General features: G+C 44.3%; 1 protein-coding gene across 1 annotated transcript in view; it reads left to right on the top strand.

The window, feature by feature from the left end:
* Window positions 1-25020, top strand: part of L2HGDH (L-2-hydroxyglutarate dehydrogenase) — a 28635-nt gene extending 3615 nt beyond the window's left edge. Inside the window, exons 2-10 of the mRNA XM_066608067.1 lie at window positions 14452-14567; window positions 15565-15716; window positions 15807-15938; window positions 17547-17709; window positions 19098-19132; window positions 20887-21054; window positions 21527-21684; window positions 22653-22784; window positions 23913-25020. Coding sequence (XP_066464164.1) covers window positions 14452-14567; window positions 15565-15716; window positions 15807-15938; window positions 17547-17709; window positions 19098-19132; window positions 20887-21054; window positions 21527-21684; window positions 22653-22784; window positions 23913-24108 — 1252 coding nt within the window. The 3' untranslated portion in view covers window positions 24109-25020. The remainder of the gene's footprint in view (window positions 1-14451; window positions 14568-15564; window positions 15717-15806; window positions 15939-17546; window positions 17710-19097; window positions 19133-20886; window positions 21055-21526; window positions 21685-22652; window positions 22785-23912) is intronic.
* Window positions 25021-25545: the final 525 nt, after the last annotated feature.

Raw genomic sequence — 25545 nt, 5'->3', positions numbered from 1 at the left:
ACCTGATTGGGGCTGAGCTGCTCTCGGCCATGTGGCGGATTGAAGTGATATCATAGGCCCGAGAAGAGGCCACAGGACCAAGTTTCGCAACCTCTGATCAACTGATCGATAGGAATCAGTAATTGTGGGAGCGGCTTACACAATTATTGCGTCTTAGTCAGACTCAGCTACGGTAGTGAGGATGACCCCACTTTTCTGGCATTATCCTCTTCATCAAGTGAGTCTGAACCGGTGACCAATGCCACTTCAGAGGATCCCAATTCATCTGATGCTTAGTAGATTACCACAGAAAATTTCAGACCCCAGATCCCTGATTTTACTGGAAACTTAGGGGTACAATTTAATACAGCAGGGTGCAGAGGGAGTGGACTTCTTAAGTTAGTTTTTTGTTGTTGGATGATTTTATTTCTGACATTGTTACCCAGATCAATTTATATGCCCAGAATTTCAGCCAAGAAAAACCCAACTCCAGTTAGGCAAAATCCTTCAAGTTGACCCCTGTGGATGTATCAGAAAATCACAAATTTGGGGGCATTGCATTATTTATGGGTTTACTAAAGAAGCCGAACATTAGGGCCTATTTGAGCAGGAATATCTTATACTGCACACCAATGAAGGGAAGAGCACCAAATATGCCCCCCCCCCACCTCCTGGGAATTGCAGGAAAAATCATATGGGAATTGGTGCCCCCACTGCTGGACCAGAGTTATCACCTGTACCTGGATAATTTTTACACCAGTGTTCACCTAATCCAGAGCTTTGCTTCCAGAAAAACTGTGACATGTGGAACTATTATAAATAAACAGAAAAGCCCCCGTAAGTCACTGCTTGGGCAAATTCTAAGGAAGTGTAAGAACAGGGTAGTACCGTGTTCCCCAAAAATAAGGCACTCCCTGAAAGTAAGACATAGTAAGCCATTTGCAGAAGTCCCAAATATAAGGCACCCCCGATAGTAAGGCATAGTAAAGTGTGCAGGCAAGTCAAGAGGCCTGTCCCCTGCTGCCATCCCCGTTGTCTCCTACCTCCAGATGTATAAGTAGATCTGCAGACAGCCTGCTGTTATCCTGTCCCTGCTGTGCTGTACAAGGTGCTGTTGTGAGCTCCCCTTGCTGGCTGGAAAAGTCCATACTGTACGTTCTGTTCCTGCTGTACATGTCTGCTGTGATGAGCTCCCCCTGGTGGCCGGAAGCTGAAATACCATCCCTGCTTACAAGTGGTACAGGAACTTCTGTCTGCAGACAGGTACGTTACTTTACAGCCCTTGTTTTTTTTATGGCTCTGTTTGTGAGTCAGGCAACCTGTGTGTGATTCTTAAGGCTGGGTTCTCACAGAGTGTATTTCCAGCGGAAATCTCGCGGTTTGGCCACAGCGATAAACAGCGAGATTTCCGCCGGGAAAGCGCTGCTTCAAAACCCACGGCACTCAGCCGCTTGTTTTGAAGCGACCTGGCCGCACGTTTTTCCGTTTCTGTGGCCTGGTGAATCCGCACCACAACACCGGCTTCTCCCAGCTTTGCCGTGACAGATTTGCTGTCCCATGTGTACGAGATTTATGAGAAATTTCGTCCACAAAGCTGGCCAATTGAGGGATTAGCGGCCACAGACGGATTTGCCGCGGCGAAATAAGACACCCCCTGAAAATAAGACGTAGCGCATATTTGGGAGCAAAAATTAATATGTCTTATTTTTGGGGAAACAGGGTATGTAGCAACAACGTAATATGTACCAAGTATAAGGACAAGAGGGATGTCCTGATATTGAGCACAATGCACACCCATAGCAATACCCCTTGTCCAGTACCAGTGACCAGTACAGAGACCCCAGACTGAGCCCTTGACTACAATAGGTACATGGGAGGAGTTGACCTGTCTGATCAAGTACTAATTCCTGTGGAACATCTAAAGGGCTAAAAAAAATTCTAAATGCTGTTTTGAATACTTTGAGGGGTGCAGTTTTTAAAATTGGGCGATTTTAAAATTGGGTTTTTGATATATAGATTCTTAAAATCCGTTTAAGAACTGAAAGAGTCCTTAATAAATAAGCTTTTGAAATTTACTAGTAAGGGCTCCTACAGATGTTTTCTCAGATACGCTTGCCGCAGCACGGCATATTTGCGCATGAACAAAATTTGAAGAGCCATGTAATCAGACTGTTGCGCACCTCTCAGCGCATATTACTGTAATATTTGCGCATGCAGGGTCAGTTCACACACCATTTCCGTGGAATTGATTGGCTATTAAAGCCTAATAAGGTCCAGCTGTCGTCTTTTCGGGCCTTTTGCGCAGTGTTTCACCCTTCACCTTGCGTATTTGTGCATCTCCCATAGACTTCTATGGGGTCATAGCTGTGCAAAACGCAGGAAGATAGAGAAAGTCCTATTTTTTTGTGCACACAGGAAACGCGCGCAAAACATGCTGATGAGAATGAATCCATAAAAATCAATCGTTTTTATCCTCTGTGTTTAGCGTGCACAGATTTTGCTTCTGAAAACAGGACCGTGTGAAGGGGCCCTAAGGGCTTCTTCATGCTGCATATACGCAACTACGCTCGCCGCTACAGAGCGTGGCGGTGCATGGACAAGGTAAAAATCTTTTTTTTAACTTCCAAACTCCTGCGCTATTCCGTTTGAGTTTGAAAAAAAAGTGGGAAGGTGGGTCCTGTGCTATCTTTCTCGCACATAGTATCTTTACTCGGGTGTAGCACTAACGCCTGAGAATACCGCTAGTGGAAACGACTCCATTGAAATAAATGGTTTTGTTTCATCTCGATACGCAGACACATAACGGGACTAAATCACGCCCATCTGCTTAAGCCTTAAATACTTTGTGGAGTCCGAAAAGAATAAAATAACACTTAAGCCCTTAGGACTCGGTCACACGAAAATCCGCACCTGCCAAAGAAAGAACCTATGGGTGACAATGGACGTGGTCATGCAGATTTTCGTCCGCAAGCGGTGCAGACGTTTTTCCACGCAGTAATAAACGCGGATCGCCGCTCTTCTGACTGAGCCCTTAGTGACCAAGCCTGTTTACACATTAATGACCAGGCCAAATTCTGGAAATCTGACGTGTCACTTTAACAAAGAACATCTCTGTAAAGGTTTTGCATATCCAAGTGATTCTGACATTGTTTTTTCGCCACATATTGTACTTCATTTAGGTGGTAAAAATAGTCCGATTAGAATTTGTGTACATTCATTAAAAGCGCCAAAATTAGGAAAAAATTTTAAAAATTGCCATTTTTTTCACATTTTCATTTGTAATATATCAAATATGTGCCAAAATACTGTACAAGATATATATTTACATCTGTTTACTTTATTCTGGACGCACATTTGAAAAGCTTTCGTTTTTTTTAACCAGATTTGAGCCCGACCATGGCCCTGCGTACGGCAGTGTACTGCACATAACTGCGTACTCACACAGGCAATCATGCGCAGTACACCTTTATTTGTTTATATTTCAGGCGCCGATGCTTAGCGATGAGGCGGGCACCCACAGCCTGTATACAATGTAGTTGCGTATGGGCTGCGGGTATATCCGCGACCATGGAGCAAAATAGGCTCTATGTCGCAGATATCCATGGTAAAATAGAACATACTGCGTTCTGTTTTCTGCGAGTGGATTACGTAATTCTGACCCGCTAAATTGAGCGGAATTGTGGAATCCAATGCGATTGATCTGCGTATTACCGCTGATCAAACATATGCAGAATCTGCAATTTCTATCTGGTTATGTGAGACCGGCCTAATGGTAGATCACTACTTTTGTATCCTGTGACCGGGGACCGCTCAACCAGGCCACCAGTCACTGCTCCAGGCACTTGGTGACTGTTGGTGGTCGTGAGCAAGGAGATTTAAAATCTCCCGGGCTCCCGCGAATGTGTCCGGCATTTTGCCGGTAGGCACATGTGCAGAAGCCGGAAAGGTCCATGGAGGATGATCGCATCTGGATTCAAATGCGGAAGCATCCGAAAGGATGTTTCATCTCCTCTCACCGATCGCTTCGGTGAGGGGAGATGAAACTTCAACTTTTTAAAAAAACTTTCACGTGATCGCCATTATCCATTGGACAATGGCGATCACAAGACCAGTAACTACATACCGTGGCTCCCCGTGACATCTCCTGGCTCTCAGCTACCTTTGGCAGCCAGGAGCAGGGAGATTTTAAATTTCCCGGGCAATCCCTGACTTTTGCGCATGTGTCCGCCATTATGCTGACGGGCGCATGTGGCGAAGCCGGGGCTAGGTCCATGGATAAAGATCCCATCGGGGAACAAATCCGGGGACCTTGGGTATGTAATTTCATCTCTCGTCATGGCTTAAGATCCGAAAGGGGCGATGACACTTTAACTTTTTAAACTTTTTTTTTTACACTATTATTTTCGATGGATAACGGTGATCATGTGACCGGGAACCGCATACAGCGGTCCCCGATTGCATCTCCCCGCACTCAGCTATCTTTGACAGACGGGTGCAGGGAGACTTTGAATTTGCCAGGCTCCCCGGCATTCTGCACATGCGCGCCACATTGGCAAGCCCGCCGAGTATTTTCTCCTCCCTCATGGATCTGATCCATGAGGGGAGGTGAAACTTTAACTTTTTAAAACTTTTTTTCCACTTTTCCATGATCGTCGTTATCCATTGGATGCGGTCCCCAGTGACTTATCCTGACTTCCAGCTACCGGTTAAATCTCCTGCCTCCCGGCTACCTTCAGGAGCTGGGACCCAGGAGATTTCAAATTTGCCAGAGCTCCCGGCCTTCTGTGCATGCGGCTGACGTAAGGACGCCTGGCGCGCATGCGCAGAAGGCCGGCGTCAGGTCCTAGAGGACCACATCAGCGGGGGACAGCACGGAGGATGGGAGTGAGTAGTCTCAGCTGCCTCCATGGATCCAATCCATGAGGTCAGCTGAATCTTTAGCTTTTTTTAAAACTTTTTTTCACTTTATTGTGATCGGCGCTATCCAATGGATAGCGCTAATCCCATTGCTGGGGGGGCTCCCCGGAGCATGGGATGACTGCTCCATGTTGTCAGCTACCCAGGGCACCGACAGCATGGATCTGTCACGTCCATAGCCCATGGGGCTTTAATCCCTGCAGGTTGCATGTTTTTATGTCCTCAGGGATTAAAGCCAACTTAGGCAGGACATAAAAACACTATGGGCTGGTCACTAAGGGGTTAAAAATTATTGCAATAACTGGTGCTAGATAACTTAGGTATTGAAAAAAATTGTCTTTGGCCCATTTTCTGTGTCATGACCAAGTCCTGGGAAACCCATCATGGACAGTTGACTGCTCGGTGGATGTCCGGCTGCATGAGTATCGGGAGAGGAACCCCGGAGGGGAAGACATTTTATATTGAGTTGTGGCACGTTGGAGGGTTGGTGGGCAGCGCAAGCAGCATGAAAAGCACCAGAGCCGTGTTCTACAATGGTGTTAACGGTATTGTCCTCCTTCATGATCTCACAAACAAGAAGACCTCTCAGAACCTGAACTGCTTGTCCTTAGAAGACCTGAATCGACATCTACTGCCAGCGGGGGTGCTGGTGACCAACAGGGACTATGACCGGGAGCAGTTTGCAAGCAACCAGATCCCTCTGCTGGTGATCGGCACCAAACTAGATCAGATCCCAGAGGCAAAACAGAACGAGGTTCTGATCCGCACTGAGTTTTTGTCTGAGGACTTCAACGCAGAGGAAATAAATCTGGATTACAAATGCCCCCACTGGATGTCTGGCTTCATCATTGTGTCATATGTGATGGATCTTGAGTCCCAAACAACCTCCCCCGAACCAAAGATTGTGAAACAAATACACAAGACACTTTCATGTGGTGTTTAATTGACAACATTTTATTTGAAATAACATATTTTTATTCAGAGTCTCAAATCTAAAATCAGACCAATTGCTATAAGAAGACACTGAAAATGGCGCACCTCCGACTCACGAAGAGTCATCATCCAGCACTCAGGAGAGGAAAAACCCCCTGTGGAGGAAACCTCTGGGGAGCCATGGCTGGAGGACGGCCCTCCCTCCGGGCTTAGGGGGTTAATGCCATCTTTCATCAGAATTGATACATTTCATCATACTTACAGTAATACATCCTATAACAGAACATTACATGATAGTTATTAATAAACAAGGCGAGGGCAAAGCAGAGGCCCCATGTGATGCCTAATGGAGATATCCAAATGTGACCTCTCCGGGCAGCGGATACTGGATATGATGGAGATCTGGCTGCAGCATCTGTCACCCCATGGATCGCTAGGGATAATAGACATGATCTGGCTGGCTGCGCAGTTATGGCTGATTGGGCTGGCTAGGTAAATATGGCTGATCTGGCTGGCTAGGCGGGCGTCCCCTCCTCCCTCACAGATGGTGAAGCTCCAGGTCTCCAGACACACCAAGCACCGCGCTGCATCTGGCTGTATCCCCTTCCGTCATGGAGTTTTATTGTGTAGGCAGTTTATGACATAGGCCTAGCTGTGGATGACATCAGCACAGTTGCCATGGTGACTGCAGGTGTTTATCAACAAGGCCTCATCCACTTGATTTCACCCATAATTAACTGTTTAATGACTAGTACTGTGTTTATCTACATAAGCCTGTCAACTGTGCTGGTCAATAAGCCGGCCTTTTATTATTATGGCATTTTTTAAAAATGTCTGGATGTAATTTAATGAGGGGATCGGAAGCTCTGAGGTGTAATATTCACATTGACACCCTCACATACTAGCTACTCATTTTTTTTTGGAGTGTGTCTAACATAGGGGGTGATTATATTATTATTTTTTCTTTATATTCTCCACAATGTCCTACATACAATGACGCGCATTTGTCTTCTACTGTAATCACTTACGTTTTCTGTAATACATACGCTTTCTTCACTCATGTGATACAATGTAAATGTAGTATTATTTCTTGAGGATTATCAGAATGTGGTAATTAAATGGATGTGGTGTAAAGAATGGTTGCGATGTAAAGTAGGCATGGTAAATGTTAACCCCTTAGTGACAAAGCTTTTTAGTTTTTTTCTATTTTTGTTTTTTTCTCCTCTCTTTAAATAAAATCATAACTCCTTTATTTATCCATCAACGTCGCTGTATGAGGGCTTGTTTTTTGCAGACCGAGTTGTATCTTTCAATGGTGCTATTGAATGTACCATATAATGTACTGGAAAAACTTAAAAAAAATTCTAAGTGCAGAGAAATGGAAAAAAAATTAAATTCTGCCATCTTTCAGTGCATCTTATTTCTACGGCGCACAAACTGCAACAAAAATGACCTGATAACTTTATTCTATGGGTCAGTACGATTACTGCGATACCAAACTTATATAGTTCTTGTTTTTGCTGTACTACTTGTATTTTTTTTTCTTTTCTTCTGCGCGCAATAGCTTTTTTATTTTTCCGTTGACATAGTTGAGCAAGGGCTCATTTTTTGCGGGACGTCCTGTAATTTGCGTTGGTACCATTTTAGAATAGATACGACTTTTTGATCGCTTTTTATTGCATTTTTTCTTGGAGACAGGCTAACCAATAAAAGTGCATTTCTGGCGTTCTTTATTTTTTTTGTCTGACGACGTTCATCGTGCGGGATAAATAATGCGTTACTTTGATAGATTGGACTTTTATGGATCATAGCAAATCCTACAATGATACCAAATATGTATTTTTGTTTTATTACTTAGATTCCTTTATTATAGATACAGTCATAGCTCTACTTTTGTCGCCTTCATCTTTCATCGATTTCCAGTTTTGCCAATTCTTCATTGCAGAATTTTGCCTCTTCTTTCATCGCTTGCTTCTAGGTTCGCCGCCGGCCCACGTGACCTTGCTGCGTCACAGCCGCGGCCCCTGCCAGTATTCACTGCCGTGATGAGCTTCTGATGGTGGCGTGTGCCAGCAGGGAGGGCTCTGCGCGCCGCCTCTGGCACGCGTGCCATAGGTTCGCAACCACTGGTCTATGGTCTATTAGTATACCCAAGTCTTTTTCACATCTGCTGCTGCTTAGACCAATTCCTCCTATTCTGTATGTGCTTTTTTTTTTTCTTGCCCAGATGTTGGACTTTGCATGAACATCAATGGTGTCCAACAAGCTTGTTGATTTTTAATTGTGTCCATTGGAGTTCCATTGTGGTGTCTCTGATCTTGACTGGAAAAGTGGTGCTGCATGTTTGACTAGGTTTCAGACGGGAATATGAACGTATGGCACTAGCAGTCTTCATCCAGCTACTCGTTATAGATGTAAATCCACATTCACATCTGAATCAGAGCCTCTGCATACATCTAGGAGAATGCGAGAGGCATAATGGAAGCCGGACGCACCCCATTATAGTGAACAGATCTGTTTTGATTCCTAGGACAGATCTGTTAGAGTAAGGATTCATATTCCTGCTTCTATATAGCAAGGAAATGCAATTCCGAATGTAGGTGTGAATATAGCCTAAAGACGTGTGAGCAATTCAAACGATTTTGCAATTTGTAACAACTAGAGATGAGCGAACATGCTCGTCCGAGCTTGATGCTCGTTCGAGTATTAGCATACTCGATGGTGCTCGTTACTCTAGCGCAGTGGTGGCGAACCTATGGCACGCGTGCCAGAGGCGGCACGCAGAGCCATCGGCCGCTCACCACTAGTTAGTACCTGGAGGGGCCGCGGCTCCCCGGCAGCAGAAGACGGAGCGCCGACGGCAGCAGCAGGAGACGGAGCGCCGGCGGCGGCAGCAGCAGGAGGCTGGAGCGAGCGGTGGTAGTAGCAGCTGGCGAGCAGGACACAGAGCAACTTCAGCACAGACTGTTGGGCCGCTGGGGGTGTGTGTCACTGGTACGCAGGGGGGGGGGGGTGGCGTAACTGGTACACGGGGAGCCACTGGAGGGGGGGTGTCGCTGGTACGCGGGGAGCCGCTGGGGGGTGTCGCTGGTACGCGGGGAGCCGCTGGGGGGTGTCGCTGGTACGCAGGGAGCCGCTGGGGGGTGTCGCTGGTACACGGAGGGCCGCTGGGGAGTGTCGCTGGTACGCGGAGGGCCGCTGGGGAGTGTCGCTGGTACGCGGAGGGCCGCTGGGGAGTGTCACTGGTACGCGGGGGGCCGCTCGGGGGTGTCGCTGGTACGCGGGGGGGCGCTGAGGGGTGCCACTGGTACGCGGGGGGTCCGCTGGGTTGTTCGCTGGTACGCGGGGGCCGCTGGGGGGTGTCGCTGGTATGCGGGGGGCCGCTGGGGGGTGTTGCTGGTACGCGGGGGGGCGCTGCGCGGGGTGTCACTAGTACGCAGGGGGGGCTGTGGGGTGTCACGCTGTGGGGTGTCACTAGTACCGGGGGACGCTGTGCGGTCTCACTACTACGCGGGGGGCCGCTGTGGGGTGCCACTAGTACGCGGGGAGGGGGGGGGCTCTGTGGGGTGTCACTGGTACCGCTGCGGTATGTTTATATGTGGCGGAAATAGGCAGTGCTGCTTCAAAATAGACAGCGTGCAGATTTGGACTGCTTTTTGGATGCGGAAATACTGCAGAATTTTCCACATAAATTTCCGCTGAGGACATTCTGCAGCATTTCCGCATCTAAAAAGCAGTCACAATCTGCATCCTGTCTATTTTGAAATAGCGCTGTCCTTTTTTAGAACGACGGGGTAAAATCGTATGTCGTGATAAGCCCCGCCCCCTGATGTGTTGGCACTTTGCAATAAATAAGTGGGTTTTGGGTTGCAGTTTGGGCACTCGGTCTCTAAAAGGTTTGCCATCACTGCTCTAGCGAGTACCACACCGTGATCGACCCCCCTCCCCCCCCCACCTCCCCGTATTACCACTTTCTGCTGTGACGTGCCAGCGTGCGCACGTCCACAGCTGTGTGTGCGTGTGTGGAGAGAGAGAGGAAAAAGAAAACTTGCCACCCGCTGCGGTCCATTGCAAAAATGCTCTGGTCTCCCATTGACTTCAGTGGGGTTCGTTACTCGAATAGAGCTCTCGAATATTACGAAAAGCTCGACTCGAGTAACCAGCACCCGAGCATTTTGGTGCTCACTCATCTCTAGTAACAACACTATGTCACATCAAAAGGATTGTACAAGGCCAGAATAAATGCCCTGCACACCATGGACCATTGTTGACCTTCTGCATTGCACAATAGCGTAAATGTTCCATTCATCACACCACAAAATGAATGCAGACCCATTAATTAAATACTGATGGAGCCCCTGAATGTATACAGACCCCAAACCGGATACTGATACTTGTCACTGGAGTTCTCTCTTCACTCCTGCTTATGACACTGGAGACAGTTCAGGTTAGTTTATGTCAGGGTAAGTTCACATGTAGCAGAATTGTGCAGATTTTCCGCAGTAGAAAACCTGCACCAAAATCTGCACCATTAGGCCTTAGTCAGACGGGCGTTTTTTCGCGCAATTTGCGCATGCGCATGCGTCCGGCGATTTTTTAAAACCATTGCTTTGCAATGGTATCGGACACATGAGCGCTTTTTATGCGCTCGTCCGATAAATTATATTCTCTTCTCTATATGCGCTCAATGGGGCCGGCGGCAGCAGCGCCGACCCCAATGAGAACATATAGAAGACAAATCATTCTTCTCTGCCACAGCTGTAACAGCTGTGGCAGAGAAGAACGATGTTTGCCCATTGAATTCAATGGAGCCGGCAATACAGCCGCCTCCATTGAAAGCAATGGGCTGCCGGCGAGCGCAGGATGAATTGTCGGGAAGGGCTTAAATATATAAGCCCTTCCCTGCAATTCATCCAGAAATGTGTAAAAATAAAAAATATATATATACTCACCTTGTCCCGGCAGAGGGAGTTCAGAGCGGCCGGCCTGCAGTGGGTGTGAAGGGGGTGTGAGTCAGACTTGCCCCTGATTGGCTCAGTGGGTGTGAAGGGGGTGTGAGTCAGCCTTGCCTCTGATTGGCTCACACCCCCTTCACACCCACTGCAGGCCGGCCGCTCTGAACTCCGTCTGCCGGGACAAGGTGAGTATATATATATTTTTTATTTTTACACTTTTCTGGATGAATTGCAGGGAAGGGCTTATATATTTAAGCCCTTCCCGACAATTCATCCTGCGCTCGCCCGCAGCGCATTGCTTTCAATGGAGGCGGCTGTATTGCCGGCTCCATTGAATTCAATGCGCTGGACAGCTCCAGCCCGTTTCTAATGAAACGCGGCTAGGAGCAGATTTTTCGGGCGATTTTTTTTTTGGCCGCGGTCACGCGATTTGCGGATGCGCATCCGTCATGCGATCCGCAAATCGCGCGAAAAAACGCCCGTGTGCCTAAGGCCTAAGTGTGGATTTAAATGTGGATTTACCACAGATCTCACCCCTTCAACTGAAAGGCTGAAATCTGCTTTGGATCTGCAGCAACGTCCACACCAAAATCTGCATCAAATGGTACGGATTTTGATACAGATCTGGGGGGATCCACAACATAATCCACTACGTGTGAATGTGCCCTCTGAGAGGACTCTGCGCTGGGAGATTTTCCTGCTCTTCGGGGAGTCCATGAGATCTTTGGCTCTGTTCACATTTCCTGTGTTCCTATGTGAGGCAAGATTGTAATGGAATATTTCCCCCAACAGGAATAATTTACCAAGGAAAAGCTCTTCATATTCTGGGAACATCTGTTCATGGATTCCCCTTACCTGAAAATCTACAACCCCATGGTATCTGCAAGAAACTGCTTACATCTATGGCGACTTTGGCTTAAGGCCCCCCGATGTGGTGGTTACAGCTGACCTCCTCCTCTCCCTGCACAAAACATGCTTACAACACTCTGCGATAGAAGTCAATGAGATATCTCCAATCATTGTAGCTGCTGTAAAAACAAATCTGTAAGTGCTGCTAACAGCATATCAGGGAATATTGCTGCCCCATAATCACCGGTGCACAGAGTGCATCGGGTAGTCTGGGATCCAGCGTGGCCCGAAGAGGTGCCTGGAACCAATGGATTTGGAGAAAAATGGTTGAAAGGGAGAGCGGCAAGTAATATTACTTTCCACTATCTCTTAAGTTCCGAGACAAATTTTGTCTCTGGACCGAAGGATTGCTTTAACAGGATCTTGACAGTGAGGGTGATCAATGAGTGGAACAGGTTGCCACAGGAGGTTTTATGTTCTCCTTCAATCGAAGTCTACTATTCTATGATTCTGTCATGTCTGTATGATGTGTCAGATGATTACTTTTGGATGTATTTCTTCTTTTAGTGTAACATCTAATTTTATGGTCATCCGTTATGCTAATTGACCTTTGATGTACTTAAGCAGGAATGTAATGAAGAAAACTTGGAGTTTTGACCCTTAGATGACTATTAAATAAAAGTAGTTAGATATTAACCACATCACATTCATGTATTTACAACTTGTGAATATATACAGCTAAGAAACATGTCTGAAACTTTGTTTTGAATGTATCCCTTTAATTCACAGATTTGTATTTGTAGTAAATTTGCACTACATTTTCCCCTCTTTTATCTCATGACATTAGATAAAAATTACTATGATTTCTGTAAGGAAAATGGTCACACCCAATCAATTAAATTTTTGTACCATTGAACGACTCTGCCCAAACCTTCCATGGATCTCGTTGGCGTCAAGATGTGATCGCGCCTCTTATAAAGCAAAGAGTGTCAGAGTCGAAAACAGAAATTTGCAGGGTCATTTGTTATCATGAAATAACCATAATGAATGTTCTGCTGTTACATTAAAGCCTGACCCATACTTTGAAAACCCACACACAATGGGTAAATGTTCACCCTTGCCCATACACATGCATGCTAGGCAGATTGGACAGTTGAAATCCAACTATCCTTTCCATATCTTCCCCAACATCTGCTATTGGGAGAGAATGGGGAGACCACCTTACATATTAGATCATCGGTCAGGCCCACCAAAATTAGCAGTTTTGGCCTAATTATATTAGTTTGTTTGGCCATCTTCTTAGACTAGTGTAAAACTTACACATCCAAGAAGCTGAGATATATTGTGTTGTATGGCAGGGTGCTCAAAGTGGAGATCCTGTTGTCATCAGTGACCATGGGCAGCAAAACAACAAAATCTAGATCAAATTATTGTGCTATCGCCATTTTATGTGGGCCAGTGATTGGACAAGAACGTTTATGCAAATGTTTGTTCAGACGAAAGAATGACAAATGCTGTCTATCAAACGATCTTTTTCGGACTTGTGTCAACAGTATAATGGCTATCTATATGGGGACTAATAATCGTTTTTAACAATTGTACATCCCCATACTACTGATCCTCTGCCGCTTGTAAACTGAGGGAGAAAGTGCTAACCTACATTCTATTCGTCAATTGGCGCCCATTATAATGGGTAAAGAATCGGCCCATATAAAGGGGACCTTTGTCGTGGAAAGAAAATTACTGTGACTACCAGATTTCCACTGCTGAGATGCAGCGTCCCGAAGGGTAGCTCAGGACACGGGACATATGCTGAGGAGTTGGGACTTACCAGACTCCTCCCCAGAAGGACGCATGCAGCCTCGACCAGAGTATCGCAGGGCCTCTTCTGGACACCCCTAGGAGAAGGATGGCCACTAAACTTGCCATAGAACTCTAGATTGTCACGTGACGCCACCGCTCCTTTACTTACCGGAATGAACCTCGGCGATAATATAGAGTTCACACACGATTTAGTGGTTAAGTACCTCAGTCCCTGGGAATGGTCAGCGTCTGGCAAAACTTTACTGTAAATTTTGACACTTGTACAACGTAAAAACACACTGGTTCAGGTAAGACAGAAGAAGGAAGTTCAGGCAGGAACTCAGGATGATGCTTGCCCTACAGTCCTCATTATTTGTATGGTACTGCTCCTGGAAGGGAACACTCTCTCGAAGAGGAAATTCAGGATGATATCGGCCCTACAGTCCTCGTTATCTGTATGGTACCACTCCTGGAAAGGGGAAACTTTCCACAAACACTCACCTTTGAAGTACCTCTGCACGTTGGTCTTGACTTTCTTCACTGCTCATGCTCTCTCTCTTAACTCTCTAATGGTTCCTGGCATTAGGGTCTCAGGAAACCGCTCGTCCACTTCCAGCACTCTTCACCACATGAGGGTTGAAGGTACCCCCATGCGACCGGTACTCCACTTCTCTCTACCGTTGAAGATGATGAACCCCACCTTGCTCTCAAGCACTTATAGTCTCTAGCATACCACTTGACAGGACATAAATTGATACATTTGCAGACATCTCCCAGTCTCATGCAGACATTAACCCTTTATCTGCTGCAGCTGTGCAATACACATAACAAGTGACAAGACATTTTGCACAGTGCATCCACACAAAAGACATGACATTTATGCAGGTGCCATGAATAGGTGTTCTGGGCCACTACAGAGACCTTGTCAAACATCTCTCTGTATCTCTGCTTCCTGGACACTTTTCAGTTTGAGCAGAGATAATAAGCTGTTTTTTATTGCTTTATTTTCTTTCAGCACTTATGATGGTGTCATCATCGGGGGAGGAATTGTGGGACTTGCATCTGCCCGGCAGCTCATCCTAAGACATCCAAACCTCCGGTTTGCCATTCTGGAAAAAGAGAATGAGATCGGTAAGTTTAATAATGGTCAGTCCTGGTATACATACCATGAACTAATTGGATACTGGTGCCAGTTTTCTTAAAGGGGTTTTTACATCTCAGCACATCCTGGCTCAGATGAGAAACCCACATCTGGTTACCCAACCACCTTGCTGGTTTTTGCTAAAACGGTCAAGCGTGGCAGCCTTACACTGTTTCTATAACTCCCAGTCACATCAATGGGAGTTATGGAAACAGTGTAAGGCCTCCCTCACACAGGCGTTTGCAGAAACGCAGCATTTTTCAACACTGTGTTTACTGCAGATTCCGCCTGGTTTCAGCAGCGCTGGCATGCGTTATGCCAGTGTTTTGGCTGCGTTCTCAGCACAGCTGAAAGTGCAGCCAAGGCTGCTGATGAAAGAAAAAAATCCAATACCTAGCTGGTGAAGTTGCTGTCCCCGGCGCTGCTGTCAGGACCTTGTGAAGCTGGCAGATTGTTCTGATTGGCTAAGCGCCGCTGAGTAACAGCTGGCTAAACCAATCAGAGCCAGCACTGGATGCATCCAATCACAGCCATTCAATGAATGAATGGGTGTGATTGGATGCCTCCAGTGCTGGCTCTGATTGGCAGCCAAGAAATACTGAGATTGTGAATACCCTCATTGATTGATGCAGAATCTTTAAGGGGGTCTTCCAAGTTTTGGGAGAATTCCTTTACTGGAAGAAAATGATTTTTTTTTAGTATGGATGCGTTCAGGCATGGCAGTTTTCCCTCTGTGAATTTTGTCACAATTATGTGTCTATCTGCATGTGCAAATGTGGGCACACTGCAACATATTGGACACTCTGTAGATCTGACAGTCCGCAGCATGCTGTGAGATCTGTACAAATCTCTTCTGCTATGTGTGGATAGTGTTTTTAAAAAACGCATCCTTGTGTATTTCATTGGGGATTTGTGGGAATGTGATGCTTTGCTGAAGTGCCTTAGATTCTCATCTTGACTTCTAAGATTGTGTCTTCTATCCTACAGCTTCCCATCAAAGTGGACATAACAGCGGTGTGATTCACAGTGGAATATATTATACTCCAGGCTCTCTGAAAGCTAGGCTGTGTGTGCGAGGGGCTTCCCTTCTCTATAAGTACTGTGACCAGAAAAGAATTCCATACAGACAGTGTGGCAAGGTATATAGTTATGTTGCAGCGGAGGCTTAGAGCAACTTGCATGCTATATCCTTGTGCTGTGGTGATCATGTTCTCTGGGTTTTTTTTCAGCTCATAGTAGCTGTACAACACCAGGAGATACCAAGGTTACAAGCTTTATACGAGAGAGGACTGCAGAACAATGTGCCAGGGCTCCGAATCATCAATGCTAAAGAAATCAGGGAGAAGGAGCCCTACTGCAAGGTACGTGCGTGATGTGATCATTTATACCCCTTGCACTTGTGAAGTGTTAATATCCATATAGTAGATCTATGTCTCTATGTCTCTAATAAAATGTGCTTGGACATAGCCATAGCAATCAGAATGAAACTGTTCATTGGTTATGTTATTCGCTGCAATCGCAGCACCATAAAACAATTCTCATTGGATTGTGTGGCTTATTTTCTATTAAATGGTTAAAGGGGTTGTCCCGCGAAAGCAAGTGGGTCTATACACTTCTGTATGGCCATATTAATGCACTTTGTAATGTACATTGTGCATTAATTATGAGCCATACAGAAGTTATAAGAAATTTTTCACTTACCTGCTCCGTTGCTAGCGTCCTCGTTTCCATGGAGCCGCCTAATTTTCAGCGTCTAATGGCCAAATTAGACGCGCTTGCGCAGTCCGGGTCTTCTTCTTTTCTCAATGGGGCTCCGTGTAGCTCCGCCCCGTCACGTGCCGATTCCAGCCAATCAGGTGTTCTTTTTAAACCCCTGCATCAGGGTTGTCTCGCGCCGAACGGGGGGGGGGGGTTGAAAAAAAAAAAAAACCCCGTTTCGGCGCGGGACAACCCCTTTAAATGGCTTTATATTAAAATTTAAAAAAAATGTAATTGACTCTCTTAGATCTCCTGACATGTAAACCTATGAGAGCCTAATAAGATTTTATTTTTTCAGCATTTTGGTGACCAGCATAATGCAGTGCAATGCTAAAGTATTGCAGTATATAAAATCAGTGATCAAGTTCCTTAGTACTCTAGTGGGACTTAAAAGGGTTATCTGAGATAATTAAAAAACAGATCCATCCCATGGCAGAAAATAATCGAATAATAATACTCCCCTCTCTTGCGTAACCAAACATCTCACACTGACCGTTCCATGTCTCCTCTGTGACGTACTACTGGCATTTGCAGGCTGCAGCAGCCTGTGTATGGGATGTCACAGGCTGCTGTGGCCAGTAACAGAGCTTAATGCTCACATGTTAATTGCCGGCCCCCCACTGGAGCATCCTATTAATCAGCAGCAGCATTCACTCTCACAACACAAGGTCTGGTTATCGCAAGATCTTGCATTCTGGCTAAAAAAGTGCTATTTTCTGTATTAATAAAGCAGTTATCAAAGCGTTAATATAGTAGTTATCGATTCATACTGCTGTATTAAAACTTAACAATCGATAACTTCTTTATAAAGGCAGAAAATTACATCTACACTGGAACAAGAAATATTGTGTTCTGAGAGTGAATGCTGCTGCAGGCATACAAGGAGGATGTGGGAGGTGACTGGAGTGGATTAACGGAAAGATCATGTCCGCCTCCACAATTAACATGCTGACAGTGCTTTTTTTCTGAAGTGAAATCTTTATTTTTTAATTTTTTTTTTATTACACTGATATGCAATTTTGCATTGTAAGTTCTCTTTAATGACTAAACTGGCTTGGCCATTAGTATTGTCGGGACAGATAGAGAAGGCCTGTGAGTCCTGCTTCCCCTGCCTACATAGTTGGCAGCCTTCTCTGTAAGTTTTTGTTCTCAGGATCATTGTAGGCGTTCTTCTTTGGGTATATTACAGGGTAATAATTATATTATTACAGGGTATAATGGCATTGGACTCGCCATACACAGGAATTGTAAATTACAGACATGTAGCCCAATCCTACAGTGATGATTTCCGTGATGCCGGAGGTAGCGTCTTAACGGGATTTGAAGTATCGGATATAAGTATGGTGAATGAGAGCCCAACGGGATCAGAGCAAGGTGAGTTACTGCTGACTCCTTACAGAGCCTTACTTTAGCATTCTGTATGTTTTATTATTTCTGAAGTTTTCATTAAAAACACATTTAGATATGCAGATTATAGGGCGTTATTCCACAACTAATATAAATCACTTTTGTGGTTTCAGCGTCTTCCATATACTTGTTTGGAGTGGGCCAGGTCTGTCATCCAGCAACCCCTCCCATTAGCTGATGAATGTATTAGGGGGAACAGAGGACAGGGATCACCCGTTCCAGCAGTTGGGCTTTCAGTTTAACATTGATGGGTAATCATTCTCCCAACATTAATCTTGGATGTGAAAGCACTGTTGTCACATCATTAATATGTAACAGCTCTGCAGTAAGGCTCTGACTACTGAGGTCAGCTGCTGACTGCAACCAGTGGCCCAAATGTGTTCCAAGGCAACAATCATACGGGGAGGTTGATGACTCATGCTGCCCATGAAAGACTATTGAGAGCAGAAGGGGAGGGAGAGGGAGAGAGAAGCCAAAAGACATAAACAGAGAAGTGTTGCTGCAGCTAATAGTTTACTTACTATGCTACAGCTACTGAGCTCACATTTACACTGCTCAGTACTGCTATACACTGTCCTCCATGATGCTATTACTTTTAAGAAGATGTTCTAAATAGAACATGATGTTCTAAATAGAAGATATCCTACCGTGCAGTGTGCACATGATAGCAGTTAGTCTCCTCCCATCAACTCAGGGAATACTGGGAATTAAGCCATATTCGGATGGCCTTATGCAAGTTGTGCCAGAAAATTTTACGTGCAGCTTGCATCGGACAGCAAACGGACAACCGTCTGTGTTCTGTCTGACATTCATGAACCAATTCTCATTTCATGTACTATTCTCATCCATGGAAACGGACAAGAATTAAACAGGTTTTTCGTTTTTTTATTTCCGCACACAGGTCACTAGTCTGTGTGGAAAATCAGGATACAAGTAATATAATCTCCAGAAATGGTGTTATTCCTTATGTACACACATGGCAGCCTCTGACACAATAGGTACACTTTCAATGACTGTCTGAAACATTAAATTCTGTTGTAAATGAGGTTTATTATTAACCCTTTGCAATCCGATTTTGGATGCAGGGTTTCCTGGGGGGCTTTTTTCATTCTGTCATTATACAATGGCGCCATCTGCTGGCTAGAACCAGTACTGCGGTATGGGACATGCTGGAAAGGCCCCCCAACAACAGAGTAGTAATATACAGTAAGAGTACCCTGCCGGACGTCTTTCGACATCAGAGCTGTACAGCCTTCAATCAGAATGTCTTTAGACGTCAGACAGTGGATTAGAAAGGGTTAAGAATAAAATATAATCTTGCAAATATGTAAATCTTTTCCTCTGTTTCCCTCTAGGCTTGGAATTTCCAGTTGTAATCAGGAACGTAAAGGTAATGTAACATACACTGATGGTTGTAGCTGCGATATGTAATAAAAAGTTAAACTATCAGCTAATTGCCGTGGACCACAGCGCAGACTGCAGCAGCCGCACCGCTGTGGGTGCCAATACAATACATGGTCGCATCGGGTCTGCCAGTTCTTTTGTAGCAGCTCTCTATTAGAGGTGGTCCTGGATGCCCCTACTTGCTGCCAATACATTATTTAGAATTTCCTTAGAATAAGGTGGTGCGGCCTGTTATTGGCCCCCACCTGATAGCCGTTTTAGGAATACCCTGTAGGTACAGCAGAATAGAAAAATTCAAGCAATGTCAAAATATTTTCCTTTTTGTACGTCCCAGCGCAATACAAAAATTGCGTTGTTTCAGCTTATATGCAAGCTTTCCTCGAGTATTCAAATACAATTTCCACATAGCTTTATATACAATGTGGGTATGTCATAATGTATGGTAAATGTATGGTAGCCGTATGGTAAATGTATTTGAATGCTTGATAAAGTCTTGCACATAAGGTGAAACATTGCAGCTTATTGTGTTTGGGGTACCTAATAAAAAAAACAATGAGGATACACTTGGATTTCTCTATTCTGACATACTGATGCCTGGCAGGATCAATAGACTTTGAAGGCTAACAGGAGGATTGGTGCTGTCTTCATTATTGGTTTTGTAGGTACACCATTGACTGCAATACTTGTTATATTCATTTCTTATGTAATCTTGGCAGCATTGTCTTTTAAAAACACATGTTAAAGATAGTACTACAGCAAAACTCACTGTATATCCTCTTCAGAAATAAAGCTTTTAGACCGGGCTCACACAAACATATTTGCATTGTGTATTGCACACGCATAATACGCGGTAAATGGCGTCATCGAAAGTACATTGATTTTCATTGTTCCACTCACACTTGCATATATTTATTTAATATGTTACGCATTGTAATACAGAATGTTCTATTTTACTGCCTAGGAGTAGAGCTGAGCGAGTATACTCGCTAGGGCATATTACTCGAGCGAGTAGTGCCTTAGCAGAGTATCTCCCCGCTCGTCTCTAAAGATTCGGGGGCCGGCGTGGGTGACAGGGAGTTGCGGGGGGGAAGAGAGGGAGAGAGAGAGAGATCTCCCCGCCGCTCCCCGCCGTCCCCCCGAATCGCCTTAGCCTCACCTTAGCGAGTATACTCGCTCATCTCTACTTAGGAGCCCTATTGTTCTCTATGGGTGCGTTCGAATTGCAGTACACATGCTATGACATTGTTCATGTGCAGCGTTTTTTATGCATGTTGCTAAGAGACATGAGAAGAAAATTGAAAATAAAGGAGAATCTAGCGCGGGACAGTACACGCAATATATGCTGTACATGCGCAGGCATATGCGAGTAAAAAGCTGCAATACGCAGGGATATGCAGTTCTGTACGCCGGTAAAACGCTGTGATTACATTTTTTTTTTTAAATTTACACCGCACATTATCATACGATCGTGTGAGCCTGGCCATAGGGCTCCTGTACACTTGCATTTTTCTTGCGCTTTTTTTTCACACGATATCGCTGCGGTTTTTTTAATGCGATTTCAAATGGGACTTTCTAATGTTAAAACCGCATTGCAAGGTGGTGCTTTGCGATTTCTGTGCGATGCGTTTTTAACATGAGAAAGTCCCATTGACAATCGCGTCAAAAAAAACGCACAAGAAAAAGCAAGTGTGCAGGAGCCCTTAGTTGTATCACTTGCTAATAATGTGTCTTTTGTTACAGGGAGAAGAAGTTTATTGTAAGTATGTGCTGACCTGTGCTGGTCTTTTCTCAGACCGCTTGTCCCAGATCAGCGGATGTAGCTCAGAACCTCGCATTGTACCTTTCCGGGGAGATTACTTGGTGTTGAAGCCAGAAAAGTGTTATCTGGTTAAAGGGAACATTTACCCAGTAGGTATCACCTTTAGACTGTTTCACCATTCTTCTAAGATCACTGATAAGATGATCTACTGTCTTGTGAAAAACTAAAACTTTAAAACAAAGGAAACTCCTCATTTAAATGGGTTGGCGACTTTATAAGTAATAATAAAAATGTGTTTAAAATATGATTATTTTCTTCTTACTACTAATATACTTATATAGTCTTTATTGAAGTTGGGTCTTATTCTGTATTATTATTGAAGCTGGGTCCCCTCGTTTGGCCATCCTTTTTCCTATTAATAAGATGGCTGCAGATGGAGAAACATACACCTCCTGCACTACACTTGTTTCCTGCGCACATTGTATTATCATGGAAGCACTAGCATATAGTATGATCTGACCGATGTCTGCATGAAAGCAGATCACCATTCTAACTGAACCAGCTCTCTGGAGTCATTGACGCTAGTAAGATATTTACTGTTCACTCCATACTGGGCTCTAGGTTCCAGATCCACGATTTCCTTTTCTTGGAGTTCACTTCACTCCACGCATGGATGGGAATGTTTGGCTTGGCCCAAATGCCGTGTTGGCTTTTAAAAGAGAAGGCTACAGATTGTGTGACTTCAGTGCCAGAGATTTTGGAGAGGCTGTTACATACAGGTAAGGCCAATATTCTTTATATATATATATATATATATATATATATATATATATATATATTATAATTATATTATTATTCCCTATCCCTGTTTCCCTGAATAAGAGTTTACTTTTTTACATGTATAGCTGCCTGGACACTATTTACATTAACTTTTTTATTAACTGTAACTAGGGCTTAATTTTGGAGTAGGGTTAATAGTTCAAGCATCCTCAAAAATCCTGGAAAATCATTCTGCATCCACAAAAATTGTGCTAGGGCTTATTTTGGGGGAACAGTATATGTATGTTTGTGTGTGTGTGTATGTGTATGTATGTATGTATATATATAATATAAATATATATATATAAAATGCAACTAGTTTACAGATGGAGACATAATGTGACTGGAGAAGAAAAGTACCAAAGTATTGCATTAGCAAAGTTACCCAATCACATCCATTCATGCTTTCACATTTTTGCTGTTTGTAATTTTAAATCCATCAGCGCTCTCCTGACCGACACACCACTAGGGGTATGTTCACACAGCAGAATCTGATGTGGACTTTTCTGTGCCAGCTCCACCTCTCACAAATCTGCAGCTAAGCCATGTATTTCGGTTCTGTCATAATCTTGATGGGGATTTGGCTCTTATGAATGTCCAAAATGTATGTGCTGCATTTCTCACATGGACTAGCATTAAGAAGTGGCGTGTTATTTATTTATTTTTTTCTTCTGCAACATGGATTTTAAATCTGTGGTGGAAAATGTGTCGTGAGCAGAGCACCACGGGTTCTTATGCAAATAAATCGGATGTTGATTTTACGTGTAATCCACACCAAATCCACTGATTGCACATACCCTAATAAGCTGGTTGGGCTCTCTTAATGCAAGGTTGTGTTTTGGACAGTATAGTTTTCTTACCCCTGAGTACTGTGAACTCTACAGTATAACAATCCAAGTGTCCTAGTTAACTATTTGTTTTATCTTAGTGGTCTTCGCAAATTGGTTTTAAAGAATCTGGCTTATGGCATGGGAGAAATGTATCGAGCGTTGTTTCTACGAGCGCAGCTGAAGGAATTGCAGAAGTTTATCCCAGAGCTGTCTATCAGTGACATTCTCAGGTGAGAGCTATATGTTCTGAAATAAAATCAGGTCCGATAACAATCCAAAGACTAAAGCCAGTTTCAGACAAGCGCGTTTTAACACAATTGGCGCTATTACATAAGGGTTAATGACACTCATGTACAATAACAGCACTCTAAAAGATTGAGTACTATTAGCATCACACAGTAGATTTTGTCTCCCCTCCTTTTCTGCATCAGTTCTGTTTGTTCAGTTCTGTGCTCCATGATTCTAAATTTCAGGACAATAAAACAAGCCATTTATCCCCTTTAGTGGCACGCCCGGAAAATCTCCGGGGCTTGCTGCACTGACCATGCAGTTAAACCCCGTAAGATTTCCGTGGACCGCTCTAGTGCTGAAATGTGCAGCGCATTGAGCTGTCATCTGAAATCTTCCAAGGTTTTTACTGCATACTCAGCACAGCAAGCCCCGGAGATTTCCCTGCCATAGTACCAACTGTCAAAGTAGTAGAGTACTTTCAAATACTTGCGAGATTAACTTGCATTGCTGACTCATTTAAAAACCTGCCTCGTGAGGCATAACATGGTTAAAAAAAACTGCCACTGAAGGGGTTAAGGTATTTTTTTTCATGACCCTGTAGAGGGGAGTCCTGCATGGGCACTTGTCAGACAATAACAAAATGGATGGGATCAATCAGAGGTATGCCCCATGTCTCCCAGAGCCCCATAGTAGCTGCATGGGCTGCTTTTATAGTATGTTGTATTAGGATTGTCTAGTAAACACTCATGGGGACTATATGAGAACATAAGATTAGAAAGGGAGACCAAGTTAGCCATACCTCAAAGTAACACTAGGTGGCACTGTGTAGAAAAAGATTACTGTTCACAGAGGACTACTAATAACTGAAAGCATGGTTCAGCCACAGCAAATATAATTATAGCAGGCATCACTAAAAATGGGGATGTGATGCTGCAGTTTAACTTTCATACAGTTCAACAAACAGTCGCACTCCATAGAGATTTAGGCTCCTTTTACATGAGCCAATTCCCATTTGCTCTAGCAAGTGACGCCATGGCTAGCTCGTTTTTTCCAGTCACCTCATAACTGAAGTAGGACTTTTTTAATGTTGATTTCCCAGACAAACCCTGTCACACTTTCTCATCTAGGGGTCCCTCTGGAGTCCGAGCGCAGGCCATGGATAGCAACGGTAATCTGGTAGACGATTTTGTTTTTGACGGAGGTTCCGGAGAAATCGCAAGCCGTATTCTGCATGTGAGGAACGCCCCATCCCCAGCCGCTACCTCATCCCTTGCCATAGCCGAAATGATTGCCTCTGAAGTGGAAGAACGGTTCAAGCTATGAAGGATCCTTGTTGTAGCCATGTCACTGACTATTGTTCGGATCTGTTTTCTCTGATTGAACTTTGTATAGACACTGATCAAACTTGAACTTCATTTGGCTTTTACAGAACCTCAGCATTCTCTGGTTGGCCCATTTAAACACATTGTTATCCGTCTGAGCAGAATGCGTTGTATATACTGTGTGACTAGACTGTACTGTATAGAACTAAATACAGAGGACTAAGTATTTTTGATGCACTTGTTTGTAGAAAGGGATGATTTGGCCTCTGCTGGAATCCATACTGTAACTCATCTGTTGCACTTATATAGAAACTACTACAGTCATGTAATGTTACTAGCACATTCATGCAACTTGTGGAGCTAAAGCCAAGAGACTTCTGTGCTGCTTGTGTGATAGTATTTGACACTTGCACTAAGCATTAACAGCTGCAATCACAGTATAGCCCTGGACCTTACACTGCCCCTTACATATCAGATGGAGGTGAACAACTGTTTAGGCTGATAGCTGTGCTTGCTCTTTCACCCACATAAACGAAGACATTTTTCCTGGCCTGAACATACAAATTATTTCAATAGAGGAAGGTAAGAGAAGAATCTACCGCAGACCTCTAGTAATATTTATCACAGGGGGGTGCAGGTTTCATGACTTTTTTTTTGGGGGGGGGGGCTGTGTCCTTAGATTCGTTGATGAGATCAGCAAAAAATCCAGACCATTGGGATCTAATGATATGTATGACTCCTTTTAGGGTGAATTCGCACATTGTGAAATTGCTACAGATTTTCAGTGCGTATTCCACGCTGAAAAATTACAGGAATTTACAGCACAGTGCATGTGGATGGCGTTTTAACCCCTTAATGACACTAGCCTTTTATTCAGACTTTTTTTTATTATAAATATGGCAAAAGGCTTTTTTTTTAAAATACCTTTTATTAATTAATAAAACTTTTAGAGGACAAGAACTTGCGATGGTTTGAGAATATGATGTAATACCATAGCATTACATTATACTGTGCTCTGATACTCCTACTGTGCTGCTGACAATGTGGCAATACTCTGGGAATGGTCAGCAATACTTCCAACAAGTCAGCGTGCCTTGTGACAAATCCAACACTGTTTTATATTGGTTTGAAGATATGGATGTTCCAGGATTGGACTGGCCTACAGAGTCCCAACCTGAGCTTTATTGAACATCTTTGGGATGAACTGGAATGTCGGGCAGGAAATATGAACAGTGTCCCTTTTCTTTGAGAGAACTCGTCTGACGTTTGCAGGATGAATGGAGGGAAATGCCAGCTGAAGTATCTTCCACAGTAAAAGCAGTTCTTGGCACCCCTTAATGGAGGTGATGCTGATTGTTAATTCCGCCTTAGGGACTCAATCCATTTAGCTTTCTGGTTCTACTCTCCCCTTCTTCCGCTGTCATTAGCTGTCTGGTCA

The sequence above is a fragment of the Eleutherodactylus coqui genome, chromosome 6 (genome assembly GCF_035609145.1).
Source record: "Eleutherodactylus coqui strain aEleCoq1 chromosome 6, aEleCoq1.hap1, whole genome shotgun sequence".
Taxonomy (NCBI): Eukaryota; Metazoa; Chordata; class Amphibia; order Anura; family Eleutherodactylidae; genus Eleutherodactylus; species Eleutherodactylus coqui.
This window is presented reverse-complemented; position numbering and strand designations above follow the sequence as displayed.